Consider the following 14,142-nt stretch of genomic DNA (forward strand, 5'->3'; position numbering starts at 1 on the left):
AATGCTGTTTGTGGGAGCTTGCAATGTTTAAATAGGCTTCCATACTTTCTATCTATTAAAGGGAATTCTCCATTGACTGTAACATGCTTTTGGAGCCCCCTAGGTCATAAAGGTGCTATATAAATGCAAAGGTTTTTATAAAAAAAACAGCATAACCTTGGCTATTCTTCAGGTTATTAGAGAGCCACAATTAAAGTATTGTTGTCTGGTTAAATAAACATGCAGTGGTCAGTCTTATAAGAGACCTAAATATCAATCTCTTCCAAGTTGGTGATCTTACCAGAATCATGGGTGGGAGCAGAGGAGAAACAGGAAAATCTCCACATGCACCGTTCTGGATCTCTGATTTAATGTGATTATCAGAGGTGATAGGAAAATTAAAATAGTGCATGTAAAATGCTTCCATTGCTCCCATCACTTACAGTATAAAAATGTTCCAAAATGTCTATAGACAGACAATTCCACTAATTGACTTGTCAAAGATTGTAAGTTAAACATTCAGTAGATTCTGTTGTAAACTGTACAATGGTTATAAACACGGATTCGTTTTTCTACAATAGAGGTTTTTCCAACAAGAAACAAAATGTTAAGATAAGAAGGTGTAAACTTATAAAGAGGGCATTAGACTTGACAGTCAGGTTCCTTTCCTTCCCCCTGCACCCTCCTCCCTGCCAAGTGGCTGAGGCTGCTAAATTATTTTTAGTGTTTTGCCAAAACTAAAGTCACAAAAACAGGCAGGAGTGGAGAAAACAAACTCATCAAAACTGGAGGGAAAAAAAGACACAAGGAGGATCCTGATTTACACAGCTAGTTGGCCTTCAGAAAATGAAAGGGCAGGCTAGCATTTGGGATAAGACCCCCAAACTCTCAGCAAACCTTGAATCTATTGTCCCCTCCCCCCCCCCCCCCCCTCCCCTCCGATGCTGACAAATGATTGTACATTTCCAATAGGAATAAGAATAGGCCATAAAGCCCATGGACCCAGTCACCTCAACTCCAATTAGCTACCCTTTCAAAATGGGATCCTCAATCAGTAACCAAAGGTCTGCTTTTAGGGGAGACAGTGCCATTGTTACTGGACTACCAATCCAGAGACCTAGGGTAATGCTCTGGGGACCCGGGTTCGAATCCCACCACAGCAGATAGTGAATTTGAATTCAATAAGAATCTGGAATTAAAAGTCTAATGATGACCACAAAACCACTGTTGATTGTTGGAAAAACCATCGGGTTCACTAATGTCCTTTAAGGAAGGAAATCTGCCGTCCTTACCTGGTCTGGCCTACATGTGACTTCAGAGCCACAATGTGGTTGACTCTTAACTGCCCTCTGAAATGGCCTAGCAAGCCACTCAGTTCAAGGGCAATTAGGGATGGGTAACAAATTTTATAACGTTTATTTTATTAGTGTCACAAATAGGTTTATATTAACACGGCAATGAAGTTACTATGAAAATTCCCTAGTCGCCACACTCCGGTGCCTGTTCAGGTACACGGGGGGTGGGGGGGGGGAAATTTAGCATGGCCAATGCACCTAACCAGCACATCTTTCAGACTCTGGGATGAAATCCGAGCACCCGGAGGAAACCCACGCAAACACAGGGAGAACGTGAAGACTCCACGCAGACAGTGATCCAAGCTGGGAATTGAACCCGGGTCCCTGGCACTGTGAGGCAGCAGTACTAACCACTGTGCCACCCCACCTTGCCAACGATGCCCACATCCCACGAAGGAATTTAAAGAAACACAAAAATGTAGCAAACATTTGGCTTAATTGTAAAACTTCTGATCCATTGCCACATGGGTTTGCAAACTTAGGGTTCGACAGAGAGATCCCAGAGGCTGTGCAAGGGAAGAGATCTGCATGGAACCTGGGGCAGTGTTCAATAACAACTCCAGACTGGCGGTTGTCAAATGTCTGACAGACTGGTTTAACGAACACAGCAACAGTCAGACTCCTCCTTTGGGTAGATGACACTTGTTTTTGTACATAAGTCGAAGACTCCTAAAACACTGACTCTTATCAGAGGGGAGGGTTTCCCCAATCTACAACCTTAAAAAATTTGAAAGCCAGAAAAAAACAACTTTCCCGTATTTAAAAAAAAGTTTGATAAACTTGAACCTGTCACTTCCGCCCAGTCAAACTGGAGTTTACTGTTGAAGTGGGTGAAGGAAGGGGAGGGAACTGGCACAGATTAAATTAAGGGGACGAACAATTTATCTCCAACTGAAAGTAGCATACCTCGTTACCGCTAAATGAACATGTCGCTATCCAGACATGTGCTATCTGTACATACAATATCAGCGAAATCTGCTACATAAATCAATTGTAGATTTCAAAGTCTAAACGGGGGGGGGGGGGGGCGGGGGTTGAAATAATTACAGGCTGGTTACAATCCATTCTTTTAAAAGATCAACTTTCTATTTAATCGCCATATTTGATAGTGAGCCGCGTTCAAGACACGACAGATAAGGACTCGCCTTTTGCTATGATTGTTACATTTACAAGAACCCAGGGAAAGAGGCGAAACGAACACCTCGCCTTCCATCTCCTGGACACAAAAAAAGTGTTCTTGTCCACGAGTAAAAATGATTTCAGTTTGGCAAGGTTACATTTAAACTCAAAAAGAAACCAAAAAACCCTTCTAATTTAAAACAAAATCTCAGAGATGGGTAACAGCTGGCTTGTACCTTGCAAACTCTATTTTAAGAAAGATTGAAAAACAATTAAATTGGTGAAGATTTCCCCCTGTCCCAGACAGCTGAGCATTCAGGTCAGATTAGTTACAGGTGAATACAACTCAGCATCGGCCAATTAAGCTTAACTAACTCCCCAGTCTGTCATTGAGTTTAAACAAATCCAGTCTTGCCTGTCCCCAAATAGTTCCGGGTCTTGAAATCTAAGTTCGTACAAAACACTAACTAAAGCCTCCCAACTGGTTACGCTCGGTTCATACTTGTTACACCGTTTTGCATTTCAATAGGATTCAGATATATCTGAAAAGAGGAGTATTTATGGGAGCTGTGGCTAAGTTAGTTGCAACAAGTCTCCTGCAGGATTCAGGTGGGTCACTGCCTCCCAGGCGTGGATCTGCTTCCTGTATTTGAGGAACAGGTTTCGATGGCGCTTGTCATCCCGGGTTTTAACACAACCACCCCCCCCCACCCCCCAAACCTCAACTCACCGCCTGGTTTTCACTCGGAATCTCACCCTTGTTTGAGATTTCTTTCGCCTATAAAGTTGGGGCGGTGGGGTAGAAGACTCACCTGTTCAAGGACTCGATCGAGAGGTTCCGCCTTAGCGAGTTCCTCGGCGCTGACGCCTATCTCCTCCTTACACTGTTCACTCAACTCCAAACTGTCGGCTTTCACCAGCACTCTGTGGACCTCACCCACCTGTGAAAGCAGCAAATGTCCGGTGAAACAAGACGGTTCTCACCGCACTACACTAGGGGCAAAGAATTCACCAGTGTGGGCAGGTCTGTACAAATCAAAAAATAAGTAGGAGAAAAGACACAGACACACAAGGGAAAAAAAAATCCAGCGTACCTTGCTGTTGTGTAGATCCACAACTTGCCACACCAAGAGAACTAACTCCCTCTCATCCGAACCAAGTTTAGCCCCACTTGCACCAGCTGTTGCCCCATACAAAACCACCAGAGAATCGTGCGAAGCCGTCATGACGAAGAACTACAATAAGCAAAAGATTCAAACACACAAAAAAACAAAAAAAAAGTGTTCACCTTTCGAGTGATCACCTCCTACCGATCTTAAAAGACAGAAATTAAAAAAGGAAGGGAAGATAAGAAAGTCTTGGTTTTTTTTCTCTCTAAGTCTACCTGGTCACAAGCGGCGTTTGTGGATCTGATGGCTCACAAGGCGAAACTGACAAAGCTTGTCTCTTTCACTGACATGGGGGAAACGATGGCTGCTCTCTTGTCCTCAGTTACCTGCCCACAGATCAGACCATGTGACAAGCAAATCGCCGGGGAGTTTCGATTGGCTTATGGCAAACAAGAAAACAGGGACGTGGCATTGAATATGCAACGAAACAGCCCAATCCGGTGTCTCACCTCTTCCACTGGGTGTGTTTGGATCAAAAAGAAACCTGCATGCATCACCTTTGTCTCTGTACTTGCAAGATTTCTTCTGTAGGTGACTAGCTCACTTTTAGCTATTTAAAGTGCTGTGTTTCAGGATATACACTATAAGACACCTGGCTGTTCAAAGTATTATTGCGAATAGATTGTTGTCTCCTATTGAAATACGGTAACAATACCCACTTTGAGCAGCCGTCTAATACTTTTCTTATTACACTTTTTACTATTTTGTAATATTTCATATTACAGTTTTTACTATTTTGTAACCTCTGAAGTTCCAAACTTTAGAAAATTTATTGTTGAATTTCGCAGGTTTATTTCAGATATCCCATGCCTTTGAATGAGTGGCCTCTCTGAGTGAAGGTTCTCGGTTTAAACGGTAATGGGATCTGACGCCCCCATTGTCCGAGGCGACACTCTTCCGATGACACGTTAATTTGGTGAATTTGTCTATTCTCCAAACCTTGGAAGACAGCTCACCTCGGGTGGAGATATTGGCTGGGGGCATTGGAGGTTTTTCTGGTGTTCTGGGTCACACGTCTCCCAACAACAATCAACACCAGGAAAAACAGATTAACTGACTCCCCCCATCATTAGTATTTGTCAATTGGGTCAAAATAACGTACTGGTCTCGACTGCCCACTATGGCCAATGATGTTCCCGTTGAATTTGTACCAATGGAAATATTTACATTGTCCCTGACAATGGAAAAGTAGCATTCTAGTTACCACAATTTACTAGTTCTAAGCATTCATATAATCTCACATCCACGGTGGTTTATTAACCTAATTTCGAGTCGGTTCTATAAAGAATTCCCGAAATTCCAATTAATTGAGGTGCCTCCCATTTGATGGATATTTTGAAATTGTTCTGCTGAAAATGTTAACAAGGCTTCAACTCCCTGAATGAAGCTTTTTGTTTGATATTAACCGATGGTGGTTTACAAAGCCAATAAATAACATGGTAACTGCTGCACTTACACTTTTCGTGATATTTACCTTCAAGTAAAGAAATCATAGTGCAGTCCTTTACAATGGCACATTTTTAAAGCTGAGTTGCACATTTTTTTTATAACTGAACACCTATTCTGGTTATCAAATAGTGATTAGAGCTTAGATTTAATTCCGGGATTCACTTTTTCTATCTAAAGGAGACAATTTGACATAATGACACTTTGGGGTATTTTTGCAAAATTATATTTAATTATCAAAATTTAAAGTATACAATTTAGCAATATTATACAGCCATTGCTTGCAATTTTTTAACATTTCAATAAAGGTAATCTTTAATATTGTATCTTCAAAATTATAGGTAGTGTTCCTGATGTGTTTGTGCTTAATATATTAACATTAACTGACATGTTATTGTATTTTCGTTACAACAAAAACAAATCTGGATTTCTACTTTTTGGGTTTGAATTGGAACTGCAGAAAATAGTTGGTCTGGTCTAATGTTTTCCTGTTTAAAAATCGGTGGCTGGAATAGGTTCCTGTTTATTCCTTTGGAATGAAATCAGCGATAATAGGATTTACTTCCGCATAGTGTGGGCTGAACACGTGCTCCGGCCTCTTGACTGACTCGGTTAAACAATAACCAGGTCTATTTGCCGTTCACCCCAACGGACTTGCTACTGTAAACACGGTGGGAGCGCTGTTCCAAGGGCCACCTCGAACTCCCCAATAGATATTGCACTCCGAAGCGAGAAAAATTGCTCCATGCAAGCGACATTTCCAGTTAGGGAGGGAGACCGCATTCGTGAATACTTCACATTGGCATTCTTTGCAGTAGATTTGTTTGCTTTCAGATATTATTTGCAGCCCCCGGGATCCCCATAGAAACGGCGCCACGCCTTGAGAACAAACCTGTGTACAGTAGCAATCGTTGCATCATTGAATGACTGGAGTTTATCAACTCCGGTAGCACTATCAGTTAAGGGAATTTAGGATATCCATTGCACTCTTAACCACTTACTGCAATTTTACTCTTACTCTAACTTCCGGTTTTCAAAAAAGTTTTGGGTTTTTTTGGCCAGGGATTCCTAACCTATTAAAGATTTCATTTCGGATAAAAGGTGGTTGGCGCAAATAATGATTAACCAGGCTGAACTTGACGCTGTTTAAATAGGAGAGGCGGGTAGAAAAGGCTTTTTTTTTTGTCTGAAGGTGATTAGAATTTAAACGAGCAATTATGACTTGAGCTAGCAGCATCAGTGTGAAAACTTTGATTTTTCCAAAACGGAAAACAACAAGTTATATGTGTTGAAGGTATTACTTCATTCACGAAATCTCCAGCATTTCTGAGCAAATCTTTCAGTGATGAGACGGATTCTGTCATGTCACCAGAGGTCAGAAAGGCAAGCGATCTGATAAGGAAAGAGCGACACTCCCTGTACTAAACAGGTTGTTCTGTAGAATGGAAACCAGCAAGGACATGATGAAGATCTTCAGCCGAAGGGGCAACACTGTAAAGCTGCTCTCCAATAACACTGTCGATATCTTACTGTACATCCTGTGCGTATTCCACCGAAAATTCATCCCAGTCGAAAGTGAAAGTTCTGAATGCGGAATGATTGTTTTTAGGGAGAAGATGCTTGATAAATTCGCACTAGATGCAGTAAAACTATTGATAAAGTTACAGTCGGCGCAGTAAAACTATTGATAAAGTTACAGTCGGCGCAGTAAACCTATTGATAAAGTTACAGTCGGAGCAGTAAACCTATTGATAAAGTTACAGTCGGAGCAGTAAACCTATTGATAAAGTTACAGTCGGCGCAGTAAAACTATTGATAAAGTTGGAGTAGGTTCAGTCAACTCATTTACAGCCTCCCGTCACCAAATTTACTGTTTGTTACATTTGCTTTCGATTTAATAGCTTAAGTTCCGACCTGTCAGCCGTAGTCACTGGTTTTATGTTTCTTCCATTAAATATTTTTTGAGTGGATTTTTTATTATTCTTTCTACTTGTGCCATGCAGATCTTTCCAAATGTGAAGGGAGATTTGATGTGGGGAATTGACGAGATGGTCGAAAGATGTCCACCTATCAATGCTGCAAGGTCCTTCGATACTGGATAGAGAGCTACTAATCCACCGATCATCGGGTCAAATTTACTTTAATTTTATTCAAAGTTATTTTTAAAAAATTGTTATAGCTATGTTCACTTCTGATATGAGGATGACAGTGAAATTGGAGATGTTTTGCAATGTATTACGCCTCATCCTTTGTAATTACACCTTCCAATTCCATTCAATCATTGTTGTTTGAATTCTATCAAGTGGAGAAGGGTAAGTAATTTCAGCGTTTAAAAACGTTTCATGCTTTATCTGTTTGGAGCTAACTTTCCCAAGCTTAATCCTGCACTAAATGTGACATGCAAAATACAGCATAGTTTATCAATTAAGCTACATAATTGTACATGTGATCACACCTTTTAGCTTGATAAAAAATACAACAGCCCAATTTTGCACTTTGCTAATTTTATTAGTTGTAATCAACCGGTTTCAATACATTGCAATATGTAATTAAATTATTTTCTTAATCGAACTGTCAATTTACAGATGTAAATAAAGTATTATTCAGGCACTGTTATATGATAGACGTTATAGCATCCCACCATGCTCACCTATTGTGTTCTGTTTGCACTACACCTATTGACTAGTCAATGCAGTGCATTTAATAATGACTTTTGAACCAAATACATGTACCACATCGAGCTACCTGGCAATCATTATACTTTACTGTCTTGAATACTGAATTAGCCTTGTGGTATAAAGATCATACTGATCATGATAGAACCTGATATAAAAATATATTCCCAAACTCGTATTGAATTTAATAATGTCTACATTTTCACAGGAGATCTTGTGGTGGAGTGGGTAGTGTCCCTGCCTCACAGCCAGAGGCTTCAGTCTCAAGTCCCACCCCAGTACTTGATGATCATAAAGTGACCAAAAGGGTTGAATATCCACCTGCAAATTCTTACAACACACACCAATGGCAGCCAGTAAGAGGAGGAGACATCTTTGGTCAACCATGTAAGGAAAATCATAGCTCCAGACATGCATATGAAAATGTACATTGCCACAGCAACTTAGACTGAGAGAACTCTAATGCACCGCCACATTATAACACACAAGCGCCAGATATGGCATTTCAGTTTTGGCCATTATATAAATATAAATTCGTATCTGTTAAATCATATTTTCTCTCATGGGATGTGGGCACCGCTGTCTAGGCCAGCATTCAGGATGGGCAATGATGACCTGAGGACATTTAAGAGTCAACCACAGTACTGTGATTTCACATGTCATCCAGACAGCAGATTTCCTTCCCTAAAGGGGCATTAGTGAACCAGATGGGTTTTTACAACAATGGTTTTATGGTCATCATTAGATCTTTAATTCCAGATTTTTACTGAATTCAAATTTCACTACCTGCCATTACCCTGGGTTTCTGGATTACTAGTCCAGTGACAATACCACTACACCACTGCCTCCCCTTGTAAGTTGTATAAGCTTGCTGCATGAGCATAATAGGTTCCATGCAATTAGGAACATAAAGTTATTTAATGCCGTATTCAGATTTTATCAAAATTAAATACAGTGAGACGTCATTTACATTTCTAACTCAGAGCATGGAGTTATTAAGAATGCAAGGTTGGTAAAAGTGAATCTAGATTTAATAACATGACAGTAATACTAATTGGCACTAATCTCAAAAAATTGAATTGAGGCTTTTGATAAGGTGACACACAGGAAACAAAATAAGAGCTCATGTGTTTGGGTCAAATATACTGACTGGGATTGAAAATTGGTTAACTGAGGTGGCATGGTGGCCTAGTGGTTAGCATTGCTGCCTCACAGGGCCAGAGACCCGGGTTCAAATCTGGCCTTGGTCACTATCTATGTGGAGCTTGCACATTCTCCCCATGTCTGCGTGGGTTTCCTCTTGGTGCTCCCTTTCCTCCCACAGTCCAAAGATATGCGGGTTAGGTTGTTTGGCCATGATAAATTGCCCTTTAGTGTCAGGAGGATTAGCAGGGTAAATATGTGGGGTTACAGGGATAGGGCCTGGGTGGAGTTGTGGTTGGTGCAGACTCGATGGGCTAAATGTCTGCCTTCTATACTGTTGGGATTCTATGATTAATGGACAGAAAGCAGAGAGTAGGGATAAACAGATCATTCTCAGTTTTGGAGGCTGTGACTAGTGAGGTAGGGTAAGGATCAGTGTTTGGGCCCCAGCTATTCACAATCAATATCAATTATTTGGATGTGGAGATCAAATGTAATATTTCCAGGTTTGCGGTAGGAAAACTAGGTAGGAATGTGAGTTGTGAGGAAGATGTAAAGAGGCTACAAGGAGATTTAGACAGACTGAGTGAGTGGCAAAAACGTGGCAGATGGAATATAATGTGGAAAAATGTTAAGTTGGCCACTTGAGTAGAAAGGACAGAAATACGGAATATTTCTTAAATGGTGAGAGATTGGAAAATGCCCAGAGAAACCTGGGTGTTCTTGTTCATAAATCACTGAAAGCTGACATGCAGGTGCAACAATCAAGTAGGAAGACAAATGGCATTTTAGTTTAGTTTATTTATTAGTGTCACATGTGGGCTTACATTAACATTGCAATGAAGTTACTGTGAAAATCCCCTAGTTGCCACACTGATGCCTGTTCGGGTACACTGAGGGAGAATTCAGCATAGCCAATTCACCTAACCAGCACATCTTTCGGACTATGGGAGGAAATTGGAGCACCCGGAGGAAACCTACGCAGACACCGGGAGAACACGCAGATGGTGACCCAAGCGGGAATTGAACCCGGGTCCCTGGTGCTGTGAGGCAACAGTGCTAACCACTGTGCTACCTTGCTGCCAAATTTCAGTCTTTATTGCAAGAAGATTTGAATATATTGAAATAAGTAAGTGTTGTGTACAACCTTGATGAGACCACACCTGGAGTTTTGTGAGCAGTTACCTGGGAAGGATATATGAACCACAGAGGGTGTGCAATGAAGGTTCACCAGATTAATCCCAGGGATGGCAGGATTGTCTTTTGAGGAAACAGGGCCTATATTCTGTTCAATTTAGAAGAATGAGTGGTCATAGAAACTAAAAGCAGGAGTAGGCCATTTGCCCTTCGAGCCTGCTCCAACATTCATTTTGATCATGGCTAATCATTGAATTCAATATCCTGATCCCCCCCGACCCCCCCGCCCCTTTCCCTCATATCCCTTAATCCCTTTAGCCCCAAGAGCTATATCTAATTTCTTCTTGAAATGAGACAACGTTTTGGCCTCAGCTACTTTCTGTGATAGTGAACTCCACACATTCACCACCCTCTGGGTGAAGAAATTTCTCCTCACCTCAGTTCTAAAAGGTTTACCCCTTATCCTCAATTACCCTGCCTAACTTTGTTAGAATTTCATACGTTTCTATGAGATTCCCTCTCTTCTAAACTCTAGTGAATATAATCCTAACTGACTTAGTCCTGCCATCCCAGGAATCAACCTGGTAAATCTTCGCTGTACTCCCTCTATAGCAAGGACACCCTTCCTCAGACAGGACATCAAAACTGCACACAATACTCCAGGTGTGGCCTCACCAACATCCTATATAATTGCAGCAAAACATCCCTGTCCCTATATTCAAATCTTCTCACTATGAAGGCCAACATACCATTTGCCTTCTTTGCTGCCTGCTGTACCTGCGTGCTTACTTACAGTGACTGATACACAAGGGCACCAAGGTCTTGCTGAGTATCCACCTCTCTCAATTTACACCCATTCAAGTAATAATCTGTCTTCCTATTATTGCTACCAAAGTGGGTAACCTCATATTTATTCACATTATACTGCATCTGCCATGCATATGCCCACACACTCAGCCTGTCCAAATCACACTGAAGTATTTCTGCATCCTCCTCACAGCTCACCCTCCCACCCAATTTTGTATCGTCTGCAAATTTGGAAATAATACATTTAGTTCCCTCTTCCAAATCATTAATGTATAAAGTGAACAATTGGGGTCCTAGCACGGGTCCTAGCACAGATCCCTGCGGAACCCCAGTAACTGACTGTCAATCAGAAAAAGACCCATATAGCAACTCTTTGCTTCCTATTTGCTAACCAGCTTTCTATCATCTCAAGACGTTACCTGCAATCCCATGTGCTTTGACTTTACATAGTGGTCTGTTATGTGAGACCTTGTCGAAAGCCTTCTGAAAGTCTAAACCACAACCACTGATTCTCCTCAGTCAACTCCACTAGTTACATCCTCAAAAAATTCCAATAGATTCGTCAAGCATGATTTCCCCAATGTAAATCCATGCTGACTTAGTCTGATTATACCACTGCCTTCCAAATGCTGAGTTATGAAATCCATGATAATGGACTCTGGTAACTTCCCCAGTACCAATATTAGTTTCACTAGTCTATAGTTCCCAGTTTTCTCTCTACCTCCGTTTTTGAATAGCGGGCTTACATTAGCTACCCTCCAATTTGTAGGAACCAGTCCAGAGTCCAAAGATTTTTGGAATATAACCAATGGATCCACTATTTTGGCAGTACGGTGGCACAGTGGTTAGCACTGCTGCCTGACAGCGCCAGAGATCCAGATTCGATACCCGGCTTGGGTCACTGTCTGTGCGGAGTCTGCATGTTCTCCTTGTGACTGTGTGGGTTTCCTTTGGGTGCTCCGGTTTCCTCCCACAGTCCAAAAGATACAAAGAACAAAGAAAATTAGAGCACAGGAACAGGCTCTTCAGCCCTCCACGCCTGCACCAACCATGCTGCCTGGCTGAACTAAAACTTCCTACCCTTCCAGGGATCATATCCCTCTATTCCCATTCTATTCATGTATTTGTCAAGATGCCCCCTAAAAGTCACTATTGTATCTGCTTCCACAACTTCCCCCAGCAGCGAGTTCCAGGCAGCCACCACCCTCTATATAAAAAAACTTGTCTCGTACATCTCCTTTAAACCTTGCCCTTCGCACCTTAAACCTATGCCCCCTAATGATTGACTCTTCCACCCTGAGAAAAAGCTTCTGGCTATCCACTTTGTCCATGCCCCTCATAATCTTGTAGATTTCTATCAGATCGCCCCTCAACCTCCGTCGTTCTGGTGAGAACAAACCAAGTTTCTCCAACCTTTCGTCATAGCTAATGCCCTCCATACCAGGCAACACCCTGGTAAATCTTTTTTGTACCCTCTCCAAAACCTCCACATCCTTCTGGTAGTGTGGTGACCAGAATTGAACACTATATTTGGGCGGCACGGTACCACAGTGGTTAGCACTGCTGCTTCACAGCTCCAGGGACCTGGGTTCGATTCCCGGCTTGGGTCACTGTCTGTGTCGAGTTTGCACATTCTCCTCGTGTCTGCATGGGTTTCCTCCGGGTACTCCGGTTTTCTCCCACAGTCCAAAGATGTGTGGGTCAGGTTGATTGGCCATGATAAAGATTGCCTCTTAGAGTCCTGAGATGCATAGGTTAGAGGGATTAGCGGGTAAATATGTAGGGATATGGGGGTAGGGCCTGGGTGGGATTGTGGTCGGTGCAGACTTGATGGGCCAAATGGCCTCTTTCTGCACTGTAGGGTTTCTATATTCCAAGTGCAGCCTAACTAAGGTTCTATAAAGCTGCAACATGACTTGCCAATTTTTAAACTCAATGCCCCGGCCGACGAAGGCAAGTATGCCATGTGCCTTCTTGAATACTTTCTCCACCTGCGTTGCCACTTTCAGTGACCTGTGTATCTGTACACCCAGATCCCTCTGCCTATCAATACTCTTAAGGATTCTGCCATTTATTGCATATTTCCCATCTGTATTAGACTTTCTAAAATGCATTACCTCACATTTATCTGGATTAAACTCCATCTGCCATCTCTCCGCCTAAGTCTCCAACCGATCTATATCCTGCTGTATCCTCTGATGGCCCTCATCACTATTCGCAAATCCACCAACCTTTGTGTCATCTGCAAACGTACTAATCAAACCAGTTACATTTTCCTCCAAATCATTTATATATATTACAAACAGCAAAGGTCCCAGCACTGATCCCTGAGGAACGCCACTTGTCACAGCCCTCCATTCAAAAATGCACCCTTCCACTGCTACCCTCTGTCTTCTATGACTGAGCCAGTTTTGTATCCACCTTGCCAGCTCACCTCTGATCCCAGGCGACTTCACCCTCTGCACCAGTCTGCCATGAGGGACCTTGTCAAAGGCCTTACTGAAGTCCATGTAGACAACATCCACTGCCCTACCTTCATCAATCACCTTTGTCACTTCCTCGAAAAAATCAATCAGGTTAATGAGGCACGACGTCCCCTTCATAAAACCATGTTACCTCTCAGTAATACGGTCCATTTATTTCCAAGTGGGAGTAAATCCTGTCTTGAAGAATCCTCTCCAATAATTTCCTGACCACTGATGGCTCACCGGCCTGTAATTATCTGGATTATTCTTGCTACCCTTCTTAAACAAAGGAACGACATTGACGATTCTCCAATCCTCTGGGACCTCCCCTGTAGCCAGTGAGGATACAAAGATTTCTCTCAAGGCCCCATCAATTTCATTTCTTGCCTCTCTCAGTATTCTGGGGTATATCCCATCAGGCCCTGGGGACTTGTCTACCTTAATGTTTCTCAAGAACCCCAATACCTCCTCCTTTTTGATCTCAACATGACTCAAACTATCTACACATCCTTTCCCAGACTCATTATTCACCAAGTCCTTGTCTTTGGTGAATACTGACACAAAGTACTCATTTAATACCTCGCCCATTTCCTCTGGCTCCATGCATAGATTCCCTCCCCTACCCTTAAGTGGGCCAACCCTCTCCCAGGCTACCCTCTTGCTCTTTATATATGTATAAGAAGCCTTGGGATTTTCCTTAATCCTATTGACCAATGACTTTTCATGTCCCCTTTTAGCCCTCCTTATTCCTTGCTTAAGTTTCTTTCTACTTTCCTTGTATTCCACACTTGCTTCGTGTGTTCCCAGCCTCCTAGCTTTGACAAATGCTTCTTTTTTTTCTTTGACT

General features: G+C 42.1%; 1 protein-coding gene across 4 annotated transcripts in view; it reads right to left on the bottom strand.

Moving 5' to 3' along the window:
• Nucleotides 1-3,968, bottom strand: part of esrp2 (epithelial splicing regulatory protein 2) — a 35,554-nt gene extending 31,586 nt beyond the window's left edge. For 2 of the 4 annotated variants that reach the window (XM_078210916.1, XM_078210917.1), the window contains exons 1-2: nt 3,548-3,942; nt 3,266-3,394 (exon numbers count right to left, since the gene is read on the bottom strand). In XM_078210916.1, coding sequence (XP_078067042.1) covers nt 3,266-3,394; nt 3,548-3,679 — 261 coding nt within the window. In that variant the 5' untranslated portion in view covers nt 3,680-3,942. Of the gene's footprint in view, nt 1-3,265; nt 3,395-3,547 lie in introns of all 4 variants that reach the window. The other 2 variants (XM_078210915.1, XM_078210914.1) reach the window with 2 other exon arrangements.
• Nucleotides 3,969-14,142: the final 10,174 nt, after the last annotated feature.

The sequence above is a fragment of the Mustelus asterias genome, chromosome 4, assembly GCF_964213995.1.
Source record: "Mustelus asterias chromosome 4, sMusAst1.hap1.1, whole genome shotgun sequence".
Taxonomy (NCBI): Eukaryota; Metazoa; Chordata; class Chondrichthyes; order Carcharhiniformes; family Triakidae; genus Mustelus; species Mustelus asterias.